Raw genomic sequence first — 16,954 nt, forward strand, 5'->3', positions numbered from 1 at the left:
TGTATTTGAGAAGATGTTCAAGCAATGTGCCAGTTAAACATGGAAACAGTGAAGGGGAAATGGGCTTTGTTCTGCTTGCTGACATTGCTTGTGGATCAGGCAGGATTACATGAGTAACACACTGAATATGAATTATACATCCCTGAAGTCCTCAGTTTGTGCCTATCCAGAAAAGTAATCATGTGTCAAAGTATCTCATTGTCCTTCTGTTATTTAACTCTATCTATGCGGAATGGTGTTAGTTCCAGATAGGGAATGCAAATTCCATTTGCAGCATTTTTATTGTCTATATAAAAATTAAACTTAGATAAATCAGAATGACTTAGGTGATGAATCCAGCTGCCTGTAGGTTTAAAGGCTGCTACACTTTTGCAGCTTGACTTTTATTATTATTTTGATAGGCTGAATACAAAAATAATTACTTTAATCCACAGCCTCCTGATCTCAGGGAGACAGCATCTGCTGCACCACCTTTTGACAGGGGTTTAGTGTGTGCACCTCTTTGTTCTGTGCAGAGATGGGTGGGGTGTTAGTTCTGCTGTCCCCCCAATCTCCCATGTCCCTCTGGAGAATCCACCCCTGGTTGTAGCAGTCAACTCAGAGAAGCACAAGGACTTCACTGTGCCAAGTCCGTAGCTGGGGGTGGAGGAGGAAAGGGCTCCTTGCATCTTCTCTCCTTCCTTACCCACCCATGCAAGATTGAATGCAGTTGAGCCTTAAGAATAGAAAGATAGTCAAAGTGCAGAAGATGCATGAAAATGAGAGATGTCGTAATCCAATCACTAGATCTGTACTTCCCCAAACTTTGGAAAGTTCAGCTCCAGATCCAAACTTTATGACTTCGGCCCTCTCTAAGAAAAATGGTCATATAAAGAACCTGGATATAAATGGCAGATACATATAATATATTTTAAATGTAATATAATAACACTTAAGGCTTATAGTGCTTTTATTTCTAGATTTCAAAGCAATTTACAAATATGGGTAAATGTTATTGTCCCCACTTTACAAATGGGCAAGTTGAGGCAGACATAAGCGAAGTGATTTGCCAAAGATCAAATAGTGTGTCAGTGGCAGAGCCTGGAAGAGAATGCAAGTTTCAAGACAACCAGTCTGGTGCCTTATCCCCTGTGCTACTTCTTGAATTTATTTTTCAATAATTGATTAACCACTGAAGTGTTGTTTACATTGTTGGTGGCATTTTGTGATCAGAGGAGTAGGTACCCTTGCTTTTCACTGATGCTCAGAAAATCAGTTCAGTGAGATCTACCTCCTCTAGGCTTTAAGCAAAGTATTCCCAAGGTATATTAGACTTTCAGATAAAGACCAGTGTTTACTTCACCACTGCCTTTTATTGTTCTCTGGTAATTGTCTGAGTTGGATTCACTGTATGTACTGAAGTCTGACTAAGATATATTGGGAAGAGCAAACTATTAAATATAGTTGCAAGTGTTCTGAGCCAGGAAGGGGTTAAAAGTGAGCTAGCCTTATCTTTGACTTTGGTGGAGTATAGTTTGTTGATTTAAAGCTCTCCGTAAATGATTGTTGGAAACCTGTCATGTGTACCAGTGCATTCAAAAAGCACACCACAAACACTGCTTCCTTTTAAACAGTGTTTATCTGTTGCCATCTCCAGCCCCTCAAGATACCATAAGAGAGGCAAAATCCAACCAGCCAGCCAGCATGGAAAATGGGGGCTTTACCAACGTCTATGAAAATGTAGAGAACACTGGCCTCTATGAGATTCCTGATTCAGAGGAGGCAAAAGAGGAGATTCCTGATTCAGAGGAGGCAAAAGAGGAGATTCCTGATTCAGAGGAGGCAAAAGAGGAGATTCCTGATTCAGAGGAGGCAAAAGAGGATCATCTTTATGAGGAAGTCCATGAAGACCCAACATCTCCTTCTCCCACCACCACTCCAGAAAGCATGGACATCAGCCGCAGTAATTCTGTGTCATCTCAGCAAGGAGCTAATGGGGAGGATGGTTCAGCTTCCTCTCAGCAAGGGGCTGAAGAGGACCAGCATCGCCAGGAAGAGATGGAGATGATGAGCCCAAGGCCCAATGATGAATGTGTAGAGAGGATGGTGTTTGGAAATAAAATCCCATCTCCTACTGGATTCAGTCTTCGCAAGAGCCCGGTCACTTCCCCCACCTTCCCAACTTCCACCAGATTTCCAGCTAACAACAACTTGGGAGAAACTGACAACTTTCAGAAGGAGTGTGAAATTTTCCTCTTTGTTAAGGTAAGGGCTTGTGCTCCTAGACATGTACAGTAGCATTAGAACTAGAATCAATCCAAGTATCCTCAGTCTCACTGAAGTGTGCGCTAAGTTCTGCCCCCAGTTCTGCCACTGACATTCTGCGTGAAATTCGCAAGTCACTTATCCCCTCTGTGACTCCCTTTTTCCATGTAAAATGGGGATAATACTGCTTACCCACCCATGTATATTGGTTTTGAGATCTTTGGATGAAAAGTGCTAGAGAGGCCTGATCCAAAGCCCATTGAATCATTGAAAAGACTCCTATTCAGTGGGCTATGGATCAAGTGCAATACATATTAATATTATAAAGGAAAACAAATCTTCAAAATGAAGAGCGACAGGGAAATTCTTTCCTATGTTCATCTTTGGAACAGATCCAACTTATTTATTACAACAAATTGGATTAAGTTATTTCTGTGATGCAGATTTTAAGTGCCTATTAGTGAAATTCAAGTCAGGTCTGAATCACTAGGGCGTCAGTTTCACTCTTTCCCTTGTTGAGTTTCTAAATCACATTCACTTAAGCTCTTAAATAAATGTTGTATTTTCCTTCAGAAAACCTCTCTCTTTACACCTCCTTTCTCAATATTGATTAATCCCAGTGACTTGAATGGGACGTCTTGGGGAGTTACCCTTATTCATGTTGAATAGCCCGTATCAGAATCTGGTCCTAAGTGACCTGAATATTTTGAAAGTTGAATATGAGTTTGTGTTACCACTAATGCTCTCAGCAATTTTAACATTTGATATTGAGCATATTAAGCAAGAACATATAATGACCTTTGCATTGACGTGAGATAGTGAGAGGGGAAGGATTGTCTTTTACAAGCCCTATCAGATAATATGGTATTGTGGCCTCTCCTTAGCTAAGGTTGCAATCAGTTTCCATTACAAAGTCCCTACGCCTTTGATTTGCAAAATTAGTTTGGCTGGGAAATTGCCATATTTTCTTAGAGGATAAAGGAGAACACTCTGGACAATATAAATGGATTAATCAAACTATTTTCCAATTACAAGGCATTAAAATACTATGATTTGAACATTTTTCTTTTGTTTAATGTTCCTGTCTCTCCCTCTAGGTAAAAAAATGTCTTGTTACTGTCCCTCCAGTTATCCTAGTTATACAGTTAAATCCCCTTGAAAATTCATGCACTGTTAATGATTTTTATTCATAGATTTTAAGACCAGAAAGGACCATTAGATTATCTGATCTGAACTCTCATATAACACAAGGCCACCGAATGTCACCCAGTTACCCCTGTATCGAGTCCAATAATTTGTGTTTGACTAAAACACATCTTCTAGGATGGCATTCAGTCTTCATTGGAAGAATCTAGCATTTTCTTTGTGGATAGCTTTGGGTCCACTTTTTGTTCCCATAGATGCAAGTGAGAGGCTTTTGCCACTGATAGCAATGGGAGCAGGCGAGGGCATGATGTGTGAGAGCAAGTTGCCTTCTGTTGTTTGGTTACTGTTTAGAAAGAACATAAGAATCCATCTATTCTTGACAGCTAACAAATATCTTCCTTTACCTCAAGTGGCAACTGGCTCATGGTATTTGATAAGAAGGTGTTTATTATGTGGACGCTGTAAGATTTATGATGCCCTTTCCCTTTCATTTCCATGCTTATAAGTGCTTGGGTTTTGTAAACAATGTAATAGTTAAGTACATTTTGTTTCCTTAGGAAATTTAACAGGGTTCTTAAACATTTTTGGATTTTGGAATTACTACTATTTGTCCCTCAATTTATTCTTACCCCCATTGTTCCAACAGCCTACTCCTCTGCAGCTTGTGCCATCTGCAATAGCCCTTTTTCTCTCCACTTGTTCAACTCTCCATCTCATTTTAAATCTCAAGCTGAAAACAAATCTTATTTTCCTTCCTTATCTATACTGTACTCGCTTCCTTATATGAAACTTACAGGTACTCTGTAGAACATTTTGGTATACAATTTGCATGGAAGATGCTAAAAAATCCTATTGTAATTCAGCTTTATACATGTGAAATTCAGCTAATGATTAGCAAGATTGATCAAGCTGATGCCAGGAGTGAGTGGGATTCATTCAGAAGAACAAAGGGGCTGATTCTCTTCTCACTTGTTTCTCTGTAAGTCAGGAGCAACTTCATTGACGTCAATTAGTATAAAACACTTATAAGTGAGAAGAGAATCAGGACTAACGAACCTGAACTAAAAAAAAAGACAAAAACCCCAGCCCCATGAACTAGATCATCTCTTATGTGGAAATGATCTGCATCGGGGACTGGAAACTCTGACCCAGATCATTCCTTCCCAGGGTAAAACCTCTGGAAGAAGGCTTTAGAGGAGAAAATCTCTGCAAGGATCCCATGCTGGAAATCCCTCCACATCATCTTGTGAGGTAGACAGTTGTATTGGGAATCAGTGCAGGAATCAGGAGTATCTGCAGAGGACCAGGTCCATCCTCACAGTTGCCCTGTTCATGTGAACTGGCTTTGGCTCCTGGTGGCTCCTCAGCTCCCTGGCTATGTTGCTCCGAGAGAGCTGTGGTAGCTGACACTCCCTCCCCTGTGAGAGGGGTCGCCAGGCTGTATTATCTTGTCTATCTATGCAAGATGGAGCCAGAGAGGAAGTAATGTGCATCGCCACCAGCTCTGACCCCAGCCCTCCCACTCTTGCCTCCAGCTGACTCAGGTTCCACCTCTCTCCCCAAAGTGGAGCAGAGTCCCACAGAGCACATGCACAGGTTTCAGAGGTAGTTGTTGTTTCCTACCTTTCCATGCAGGAGAAGAGAGATCTGCACACACAACCATCGTGGAGGTGGTTGGGAGGGGAATGATTTGGATTTCTGTGTGATTCATTCAGGGAGCATCCCTGGTGTTTTTCACTCCTCTGTGGGTGAGGAGAATGGCAATTTAAAAGGGGTCTCCACCTAAAGATTGGGAAAGCATCTTTCTCTCTTTTACCATCTGTGATTGTTGCTAATTTAGAACAAGGACTGCAAAATAGACTTCCCCTTGTATCATTTCCATTGCATTTAGGAACTGAGCCCTTGGACAGACAACAACAGATAATCAATAATGGACAACGTGTTTCAAATACAGCCCACCAAATCCAAAGGGTTCTGTGCACCAGTATATTTTAGAACAAATGAACTATTTAAGAAATGATAAAGCATGATAAAATCAAAATAGGGGTGGCCTATTTAATTTGTACTCTGTTCCCTCTGACTTGCCCTGATGTCCCATCTGGACTCTGCTATTCCTGTTTTTTCACCATCTGAGCTTTGCTCTCTATCTATCTCAGTCTTGCATCTGAAGAAGTGAGGTTCTTACCCACGAAAGCTTATGCTCCCAATACTTCTGTTAGTCTCAAAGGTGCCACAGGACCCTCTGTTGCTCTCTATCTGGTTCACCCTTGTTCCCTGCAGTTAGGCTCTGCTACCTCTCTGACTCCTCCCAAGGCTCGGCTCTTTTTCCTTTTGGTGCCCCCGAGACTATGCTCACCTCCTTTTCTAATTGCCCCCCAGTGGACTCTGCTCAGAACCCAGCTTCTCTCCTGATAGGGTCTGCGCCCCCTGGCTGTGCTCTGTTTCCTTTCTGACTCCCCCAGTGGCTGAACTCTTCATCCTTTGGGTTCTCCCCACAGCTGGGCTCTGCTCAGCTGGCTCTTCAGCTACCCACTCTGGCTGCGGATCCTGTGATTGCTGCTCTGGGCTGGATGGAGTGCTGTGTCTGACTCATCTTAGTGAGGTTTGCTGGATGATTGTTTTCAAACTATTGTCATCCTCTTCTGGGTTTGCCTTCCCATACACTTGGTAGCAATCTGGAAGGATCCCTTCCCTTTGGCAGCAGTAGCACACATGCACACACACACAGATCCCTCTCTCCGTCCCTCCCTCCTTCCAGGCAGCAGTAGACCTTTAGGACTGGTCAGAGATGTCAACCTCAGACAAAGATGGCTGCTGACAGAGCCAGGGAGAAGGAACCGGAAAACAAAATGGCAGCCAGCTCACTGTATAATAATCTGGAAGTAGCTCAGTCCAAACTCATTTTAGATAGCTGTAAATGCTGGTGCATGCTGACTCTTTACCACAGTATCAAACAGTCTCAATCAAACTTCATGATATTTTATGGAATTAATTTGCACCCTTTTATTATTGAATGTACCCAGAAAATGTTAAAAAACATTAAACCAGTCTTCCTCTTAATTCATCTTTCAATGAGTCTTAATAGTCAATGGATTGTTCTGGATTTACACTAGTTTAACGTGGAGCAGAATTCAGTATGTGATCTTTATCAAGAAGCTCACTGTATTTCTAACAATAAAGTACAACAAGCATTAACCATGGAGACATTTGTGCCAGTCTAACACGTCTGGACTTGTCACATCCACTCAGCACCTATTTAATAAGCCTATGGTTTCTTCAAACAAAAGCCCTTGAAAACTGAAATATGATCGATATACAACTTGGGATACTAATTACATGGGGCAGCTTGACTTAGATGAAATTTTATATAGAAATATAGCTTCTTCAAACCCACAATACATGCAGATTCTGAGCATCTTTTACCCATAGTGTGGTTCCCTATTCAGCACTGCGCACTTGTGCTTGCTGAACTCACTTGCTGTTAATGCACAGGGCCCGGGCAACCTTAACTTTGTCTTTTCCTAAGGTTTGAGTGCTTTACTTTGCAGACTTGATGTTATTTCAATCTACATTTTTGTATTAAATTTTGAATAATATTTTATCTGTTTTTAACTGTTCTTTGAGAAAGGAGCTATGGTTCATATCCTCTCCACTCAGAAATATGTCCTTAAAAAGCACATTTCACACACCAGAAGCACAGTTCCCTATCTTTGAGTCAAAGGAAAAACTATTTTGCCTGTTGCACACAGATAAGCAGTATAGATTACATCCAGTAAAGGACAATGGTTCATATGGACAATATTACAGTATAAATTTAACAGCAGCCCATGCAATTGTTACACAAATGGGAAGAAGGAATAAAGAATTCATAGGAGAGGGGAAAGGCAGCCTCTGAAAAAGGATAGAGGGCGTGAATGTGGATGTACAGGAGACAGGAATTTCACAAGGACAAAATCTTTTAAAATAAATCCTGGTCAAGAAAATGATGGAAACTGTTTAGAAGTTTTGAGACAAGGATGAATGCTGTGTTATAATCTGTGATCATTATTTTATGATGTGTAAAAGGAAAATACCCTGCAGAGTACAATACAATTTTCAATATATTACATCTTACTTTTTTAAAAAAATAAAACCATCAGAAGGAGAACTGAATAGGTGGAAGCATGAAACAGATTCAACACTCCATTACTGATCATTGTGGTGGTTAGCAGGGACATTCTGAGAACTAAATGCTTCTCAGTTACCTACACAGGAATTCCCCAAACTTCACTGGGAATTGCATGTGTGAATTTGAGGGCAGAAATTGGCCCTAACTGCTTTGTAGATTAGCATTTACATTCTTATCTTTTAACTCTTTCCACTGTGACGATTAGATCTGTTCATTAATTTTCTCAGGCGTTTATCAGCCATGAAGGAAAGCACATTTACTGTCTGTAGGGACTGATCCTGCAATGTGTTGAGTCTTTCCTGGAGGTGCTGAACTCCTTCAGCTCCCTTCAGAAGTCACTGGGAGTTGAGGGCACCTCATTCCTTATTTCCAGGATTGGGCTGTTAGAGATTAATGGACAATGGTCAGAGACTCTGTCTGTTCTCAGTAGATGATTATAAGGACAGGCACTTTAATTGTTGCAAAGTGAAAGTTTATTTGTGAGATTACACTTATTGAAACTACATACTTTTCCATTTATTAGTTTCCCCATGGCCTATGAAATAAATGTGGATTGTACTGAGAAAGTTTCATTTTTAAATATTTATTGATGTTTTGGGTTAATAAATCACATGCTGTAAACCTTTAGTGCTAGAAAATTAACTCAAGAGCAATGATGCACTGAACTGGGTGCCCTTTACCCATCTTAAACAGGTGGTAATTTTGGTGCCCATAGGAGCCTGGCTAGTTGAGCACTCATAAAAATCATGGAGAGTTGTTGGACCACTGAATCAAGATGAACATTTGTAATTTTCATTGGGAATTTTGTGTGGGCAGCTTCTGTTAAGGCTAGGGAAATTTACACAAATGTGAGAATTTTTTTCAGGTTGGGCCGGATTTTCAAATGCTGGTTTGTTTCTGTGGCCACAGCGTGCAACCACAAACAACTGTAGGTGTAATTTTCAGTGCATAGTAATGAATGCTGGTGCAAAACTGTATCTGCAGTTATTCCCTCCAGCAAATTTTGCACACACAAAAATGGAGGTCTGGTTAAAACCAGACTGAAAATGTATTCCTATATATGAGGATGAAATAATTATAATAATTTGGATTTATGACATTTTAATTTTAAAAAAATGCTTTATAAATATTCACTATAACACCTCTTTGAAGTAAATGAGCAAATGTTTTCTTTTCACATATGAGCCAACTGAGAAACGCGTAACCAGCTCCTTGGGATCTTTTAAGCTAATTGAACAGCTTGAGCAAGGGAATAATTGAAAAGCTTTTTTTCCAGAGTGCTCCAATTATGGTAGTACCAAGACCAAGTTGTGATAGAAACTCAAGTTAACTAAAACAACAAAGGTGGTGGAAATGACTGATGGGAAAGTCAGTGTCTTAACGTTGTAACAGATTTGTATAAACTTACTCATGTTGGCCCAGATTTTTAAAAGTATTTTGGCATTGCTTTGCTCAGTGGTGCAACGCCTAACTGATTTAGGAGCCTAAATCTCATGTTCAACAGGGATTTAGGAGTCTAGGCTCCTAAATCAGTGTGGCATTGTGACACTGACCACAGCAATGTCTAAATATCTTTTAAAATCTGGGCTGTTGACTACTGCCTTACCCCACCAGTAGTCTGGTTGATTTCAGTGGGTCTACTGGTGCAGTAAAGCACTATGTGGCATGAGTAAGGGCATCAGAACTTTCCCTTTGTTTGGTAGACTTTATTCAGTATATCTTTGTCTTTCATGTTTTGTCCCTTTAAAATCTTCTTTGTCTCGGATTACAGAACCTAGACAAAGCTCACCTTCCCAGTCTAGTATCTTCCTAAAAAACATTTCTAACTGTAGCTGAATGACCAAGACCATCCTCTGAGACTCCACCACTACCTCTCCATTAACAAACAGCCATAACGCAATATTATAGCTGCAGAGTTAGCATCTGCCTTCAGGCTTCAAGAGCATTGTGTCACTCGTAGTCTTGGGGCCTGCTTCTGATCTCACACTGTTGAAAGTAGGAGTAACTCTTTTGAAGTCAGAGTATTGTACTGTAAATCCAGTGTAAGGAATATCACTATCCGCCCCCAGTCTCTAGTAGCCTAGAGAGCAGGAGGACTCGGGTTTGTCCACAGCATGGCATTCTCATCTATGTTTCTCATCTGCGACAGTAACCCTCTGAGAGGAGAATTGTGTTTTGGTTCTCTCTTTACAGCTTGATTTATGTTTATGTAAATTTTTTTCTGTGCATGAGAAGATTAGCAAGCTGGCAATTCTGTCCCAGATAGTCCGGTAATTATGAATGGGACATTATCTGTTATGAACAGAATGTGTGCTTTAGTACCAAGGCGCAGCACCTTGCTTAATCTTTCGGGTACAAAGGGTAAAAAGCTTTACTCCTCACCTCCATTGAATGCGTGCCCCGTTCATGCACTGTGCAGATGGGCCATTTCTCCCTCTGGAAAGGTCCATGAATCAATGTGAAGCCGACATCACTGTGCCACTTCAGCTGTTGGCTCCAGCCGCTTGGCATAATACAGTAGCATAGCAACAGCTTTAAAATATGGAGCCGTATTGTTTAGGAAGCTATTACTGCACTGAGATTTCAGTGACGACAAATGAAGTGCAAGTATGTGGGTCACAGTCAAGGGAAACTGAAATGAGTGTCACTTGGTTAAAGGAACTCAGCATTTCCCTTCCCTTATTCTTACTCTTTTTTATTTTTTTAATTCTCTCCTTGACGTTTAAAAATACCATTTCCCTCCCAACCAATTGTGTTCTTTTCCATGTAAACACCTTGGTTGTTTCTATGAAGATTTAATGGAGCTTTTATTTGTGTTTTGGTTAATTTTTTATTGACAATATCGCTGAGGATGACATCTGTGTAGTAATACTGTGCACTGCTAAACAGTTACTGTCTCTCTCCCCCCAAAGTTGGTTGCATTTCAGTGGCAGGTGAATTGATTGCTAAGCATAGTTTGGACGTTGAGCACCACTATAACCTTAACATTTGCCACCCCAGCTGCCTTCATCATGGTATCATCCTACATTTAGAATAGGTGACATACAACAATCACTGTGGTTGAGGCAAATGCTTATTTTATAATGGTTCCCACTGTATATGGGTTATTTGTGTGTATAGTACCAGGGGATCCTGCAGTATGAAAGGTGTCAGAAAAAGGATATTTTTAAAATAGCCATTTAAAATCTAGACTACATTCCCCATGAGATCCTCTTTTTCTGTGCTTTCAGTGGGCTGTGATGATTGGGCCATGAATGATGGCTCAACATCCTAATGCTGATTTGATGTGCCACTAGTTGGGCAACCTGTTTAGTTCAAATAAGAATCAACTCCCACCTAATCCCTTTTTCCTGAATGGAATCCATGAACATTTTTTGTTTGTTTTTGAAGACTGGATAAAGCTTGACCAAAGGCTCGATGTCACAGGAATTATTCTTACTGACACCAGTTCTAGACCTGGTTTGTGTAGGATTTTAACATGAACGCTATTCAGAAAATCGGTGTGTCATTATTTTAGGCCTTGCCCCTGATTGAGGGACCTTTTCCACCATTCTATAACATGTTTGTTGATCGGTTTAAAAATATCACATTACCCACATTTTTGCCTCTCATTAACACCATGCCTGAGTGGTTTCGGAAGGGCACATGACATGATAGCTGTTCAGCACCTTTGTTTATTAGCTTTTCTATCAGGATGTAAACAACTACCATCAAGAGTACTTAATAACAGTGCTTATGTATGCCTATTTAATGACATAGATTATGGCTCCTCATGCAGCTGCTCCTGCTTTAAAGAACACAGCAGGAGATGCTTGGATCCTGAATGAACCTTTGGTTTCTATCTGAAAGCAGGGTATTTATGTTTAGACTCCAGCGACTGTTTCTTTTTATACCACCTTGGATATATTTGTGTGTGACCTTATTAAATGTTGCTGCATCACTCACAATGTTGCCATACATTTGTGACCTTAGTGAAGATGTAATAACACAATAGAGACGGGCCAGAAATGTAAATTGGATTGGGCATGGATCCAATTCCCCAGAGTTCAGGGGTCTTTGAGCCCAGTGTTTTGTGTCAGGCCCAACTCTAAATATAATAGCAAACTTTGCATTTCTATAGCAACCTTCATCCAAGCATCTCAAAACACTTCACAAACCTTAATGAAGTAAGTTTCACAACACATCTAGTCAGGTTGGGATATGTTGTCATCCCTACTTTACAGATGTAAAAACTGAGGCACAGAGAAGTTAAATGTCTTTCCCAAGGTCACACAGAAAAACCATAGCAAAGTCAGGAACAAAATACTGAACTTCTGGCCCACAGTTGTCTGGATAACATAGAATCTGGGAGAAGTTCAGATGACCTTTACTTTCAAAATATGACTAACTGATACTGCAATAAATGTTTGACAATCCGCGCTCTCTTTATTTACCTAAATTACTAATAAACACATCATTGCAAGTGGGATAGAATGTGATGAGCAAATCACACATTAACAACATCCATAAGGCTTTATTTAATCTCTCATGCATTTAATAGTTTATTTCTAAATTTGAAATTTCATTTATTCTGCCATGTTTTCCTGTCAACAGCAATTGCTTTTCGTAATGCTCCACACCTTCTGCAAAGTGCCAAAGGCCCACAACTCCCCTTAACATCCCTGAGGGTTGACAATGCTCAGTGTCTCGCAGTTCAGTCCTGAATGTGAAGTTCACGAACTCCATGTTTCATAGACTTTTCTCCAGGTTCTTAAGTGAGTTTTGGAGAAGGGTTGCTCCCCAGTGTACACTATCACTATGTGTTTGTATACTCTTAGGATCTGTAAATAGAAACTCAGTACTATATCAATACAGATTATTTGACAGGAGGCAAAGATGAGCAGCAGGAGCTTTGTGTTTAAACATAAATGAATTTGGTCTTTGTTCTGACCTCTAGCCAAATGCACTTGCATCTTGTTGAACCTTTCCTTAAGGTACATTCAATTCAAACAGTGACATGCAATAGGACTTCTATACCTGACTGCACAAACCAGTTTTGCATATACTTTTGTGTTACAACTTAATGTCTACTTGATCTAATTTTGATATTTGCATCTTTCATTGTAATGTTGACACCTTGTTGGCCTGGCATTAGGGTGAGCCTGCACTATTCAGAGGCAGCATATCATGGGCCAGAGTGGTCTCTAGACATCATTGGTGATTCTTCATTAACTAGGAGTAATGGGATAAAATTAAATCAACTTAGAACAAAAAGAAGATGATGTCTGAATTTGAGGAGATTGCTCCTAATTTTTACATCTATTAGGGGATAGTTTCCCAAGGGAAATAATGATCTTGGAGTCATTGTGGATAGTTCTCTGAAATCATCCACTCAATGTGCAGCGGCAGCCAAAAAAGCGAACAGAATGTTGGGAATCATCGAGAAAGGGATAGATAAGAAGACAGAAAATATATTGCCTCTATATAAATCCATGGTACGCCCGCACCTTGAATACTGCGTGCAGATGTGGTCACCCCATCTCAAAAAAGATATATTGGAATTGGAAAAGGTTCAGAAAAGGGCAACACAAATGATTAGGGGTATAGAACGGCTTCCGTATGAGGAGAGATTAATAAGACTGGGACCTTTCAGCTTGGAAAAGAGGTGACTAAGGGGGGGATATGATAGAGGTCTATAAAATCATGGGTGCTATAGAGAAAGTAAATAAGGAAGTGTTATTTACTCCTTCTCATAATACAAGAACAAGGGACCACCAAATGGAATTAATAGGTAGCAGGTTTAAAACAAACACAAGAAAGTATTTTTTCACACAACTCACTATCAACCTCTGGAACTCCTTGCCAGAGGGTGTTGTGAAAGCCAGTACTATAACGGGGTTCAAAAGGGAGCTAGATAGCCATTGATGGACCTATCTTCCATGAATCTATTAGCCAGGATGGGCAGGAATGGTGTCCCTAGCCTCTGTTTGCCAGAAGCTGGGAGTGGGTGACAGGGCATGGATCACTTGATGATAACCTGTCTATTCGTTCCCTTTGGGGCACCTGCCATTGGCCACTGTCAGAGGACAGGATAGTGGGCTAGATGGACCTTTGGTCTGACCCACTATGGCTGTTCTTATGTTATGAAATCCTCATCATTTGAAACTACACTAGACAAAGTACTGGAGAATATACTTCATGGCACAATCCTACATTGGCATGGTGTGGCCTAGATGACGTAAGAGGGCTTTTCACATTCCCTATATTGTGATTGAAGCAGGAAGACCAAGTTAATTTCAAATACCATTAGAAACAGGGCCCCTCAGCATCCCCTTTCTTGTATGCATCATGATAGAAGTAGTCCTTGAAGAGAGATCCAGAAAATATTTTTATGTATGAAGATTACACCCTTCCAATATTTTTCAAAAATGTTCTCTAATGGCTCTGTTCTGTAAGGTGCTTAGAACTCTGGCCTGAACCAGCAAAGCTTTTGAGTATATGCTTAATTTTAAGCACATGAATAGTCTCATTCATATTGAGAGTGACTTCACATTCTTAAATTTAGGTGTGTGCTAAAGTGCTCTACTGAATCAGGCCAGAATTCTCAGCACCAGAATTCTCAGCACCTTGCAAGATCGAGCCCTAAGGATGTTTGAAATGGATCACAATGTTCATGTAGGGAAATGCTCAATGAGAGAATTGTGTGGTGCCACCTCTCACTTTACAAAGTGGTATAGTTGCATCAGAATATTATCATAGGGAGAGGATCATGGAAGAATTTTGATGTCATAAAATGGGAAACTAGATTGAGCTAATTATTGCATTATGATTTCATTTGCTATTGTTCAAATACCTCTACATTTTTGATCTCTGAGATTAAAGCAAATGAAACTTGCCAGAGCAAATGTGTAAAGAGCTTTTTGTCTAGCATTATTATTTGAGTGATGAAGCTTGTGTCACTAACAATATATTGGCTGCTCCCTGGGTCTTACTGAAATTGAAGGGACTGCCTTTCTGAACAAATGCTATATACAGGGGTGAAATTTCTACCCCATTTAAGTCAATGCACATTTTGCCATTAACTTCAGTAGGGGTAGGATTTCACACCAGATACCTTAATGCATAGGTTTTATTCTCACCAATGTACGGTACATTATGTGGTTAAGAGGAGGCCTTTCTTCTGTGAATGAAGGAATCGGGTGCATGGAGTACAACAAATAATCCAAGATAAATATTGTCTCAGCTCCACACAACTAAGAGCTCCTTTATGAAAAGCATACAGACATTGTTTTTCTCCCCCATACTGCTGTAGTCTAGTAGAGTGTATTTAACTTCATCAGACACACATTTTTTTTTCTAATTTGAATAAATGTAGTTTTATCAAGAGTGCTGATCCATTGACTCAGATTAACTTTGGTCCAGTCCTGACTGACCCCTTTACTATGCTGGGCGATTGTTTCATCTTTCATTAATGAAAGTGGTCACTAATTACCAAAGGTTGAAGCAGTAAACACTTGATTATTTGGCTCCTCCCTATCAGATTACAGAGAATGAAGTTTGGACCAGAGCAAAATTCCTTTCAAGCTTTGAGAGCTGATTGGTCCTGGGTACCGCAGCTGATAGCAACTAAAAATAGTCATAGTATAAAACCTCAGAGAACAGCAGAACTGAAAAGCATTCCTTTCTGGGATGCCAGCAAGGAAGGATATGAAGAGTTTAACACGTTTCACACACATGACTGAACATATTATGCTGGTTAATTTCAGTTAACATTTACTCTTTAGATAAATGTATGTATTCTCTGGACTGGCTGACTCATGAGAGGAATGATCCTATTATATATTTTTCAAAATAAGTTTAGGGAAATATGACCAGATTTTCAAAGTAGTTGGTGACAAGTTGACTTGTGAGCATTTCTGTGAAACTGCCTGCAAAATATCTGCATTTTCATGTGCAAGGCAGCGTTTACATGAACCAGTCATGTGCAAACTGAGAGCCTGTCTTGCAACTCAGTTCTACAACTGTGCAACCACAAAACCTTCACAGAAGGTGCATGAGTGTACCTCAGGGTGTATCTACACTGCAGCTTCTCAGCGTGGATAGACAGACACATCCTAGCTCTCCGTGAGCTGGCATGCTAAAAATAGCAGTGTAGCTGGGGTAACACAGGTGACGGTTTGGGCTAGCCACCTGAATATGTACTCGGAGGGTGTGGGTGGGTTTATCTTCAGGCAGCTAGCCCGAGCTGCTGCCCATGCTATCCCTGATTACATGGCTATTTTTAGTCTGCTAGTTTGAGCAGAGCTAGTGTGTGTCTGTCTCCTCAAGCTGGAAAGCATACTCCAAGCTGCAATGTAGACAAACCCTAAGTGCTTTCTCCATTTACAGAACAGGCAGTATGGTCTTTTGGATTAGGCATTGGACTGGGATTCGGGAGACTTGGTTTCTATTCTTGGCTGTGCCACTGACCCTGAGCAAGTTACTTCCCCTCTATATGTTTCTCTGTCTCCTTCCAGCCTTTATCTGTCTCTTTAGACTGTAAACTCTTTGAGGGCAGAAAGTGTATCTATGTGCTTTGTATAGTACCTAGCACAACAAGGCTTGATATTGAGCCTGTAGGCACTACCACAATATACATAATAATCACACATAAAAAATTACATTGAAAGAACACTATTAAGGTTGCAAAGTCAAGCACTCAAATGTTAAGACATGCAAGAATTAAGGTTGCCTGTGTAAGCATATTGAAGTCAGCCCCAGAACTGCACGAGTGCAGACACATTCTGGAAGAATAAACAACTGATGAGACGGGACATAAATCTGAAGACTAAATGCTGACTTAAAAACTATTAAATTACAGCTGTGAAACATGGACATTCAAACAACAGATAATAAAGAAAGCACAAACATTCGAATTTTTATAGAAGAATTCTGAAAATATCGTGGCTAGGCTGCATAATCCGTGATAAATTATTGAAGATGAGTGGAACTCAGCAGTTACTAGTCAGAGATCTTATGAAAAGAAAGATTTGATTTTCAGGGTGCATTTTTAAGAGGTTCAGTGTGTGATGCATGTTTACGGGCACTAGAAGGGAAAGATGATGGCATAAGAACATGAGACAGAAAAAGATGGACGATGTGGTGTCTTGGGTGGATCAAAAGGATTATTCATCCAAAAGGAGATTAGCAGAGGATCATATGGAACGGGCTACCATGGTTGCACACCTCCAGCAAAGGAGATGTCAAATAAGAAGTATAAGCTTATTTCATCCCCCTTGTGCATATTCATTATGATAGTCTTCAATTACATCATCACTTACTATTTTTTTCCACAGGACCCCTGTCTCATTCAATGCACAGGGTGGACCTGCTTTGGGTATAAACCAGGGTTGTATAGTGAAGGAGGGTTCTGGCTGT

General features: G+C 40.3%; 1 protein-coding gene across 4 annotated transcripts in view; it reads left to right on the forward strand.

Annotated features, from left to right (window-relative positions):
* The window catches only part of CLIC5 (chloride intracellular channel 5), a 140,205-nt gene that overhangs the window by 14,216 nt on the left and 109,035 nt on the right, over positions 1 to 16,954 (forward strand). For all 4 annotated transcript variants that reach the window (XR_008444436.1, XM_054023318.1, XM_054023319.1 and 1 more), the window contains one exon: positions 1,637 to 2,244. Coding sequence is in view for 3 of the 4 variants with exons in the window: in XM_054023318.1 (XP_053879293.1) it covers positions 1,637 to 2,244 (608 nt within the window). In the remaining variant the exon portion in view is untranslated. The remainder of the gene's footprint in view (positions 1 to 1,636; positions 2,245 to 16,954) is intronic.

Source organism: Malaclemys terrapin, chromosome 3 (assembly GCF_027887155.1).
Source record: "Malaclemys terrapin pileata isolate rMalTer1 chromosome 3, rMalTer1.hap1, whole genome shotgun sequence".
In the NCBI taxonomy this organism is placed as follows: domain Eukaryota; kingdom Metazoa; phylum Chordata; order Testudines; family Emydidae; genus Malaclemys; species Malaclemys terrapin.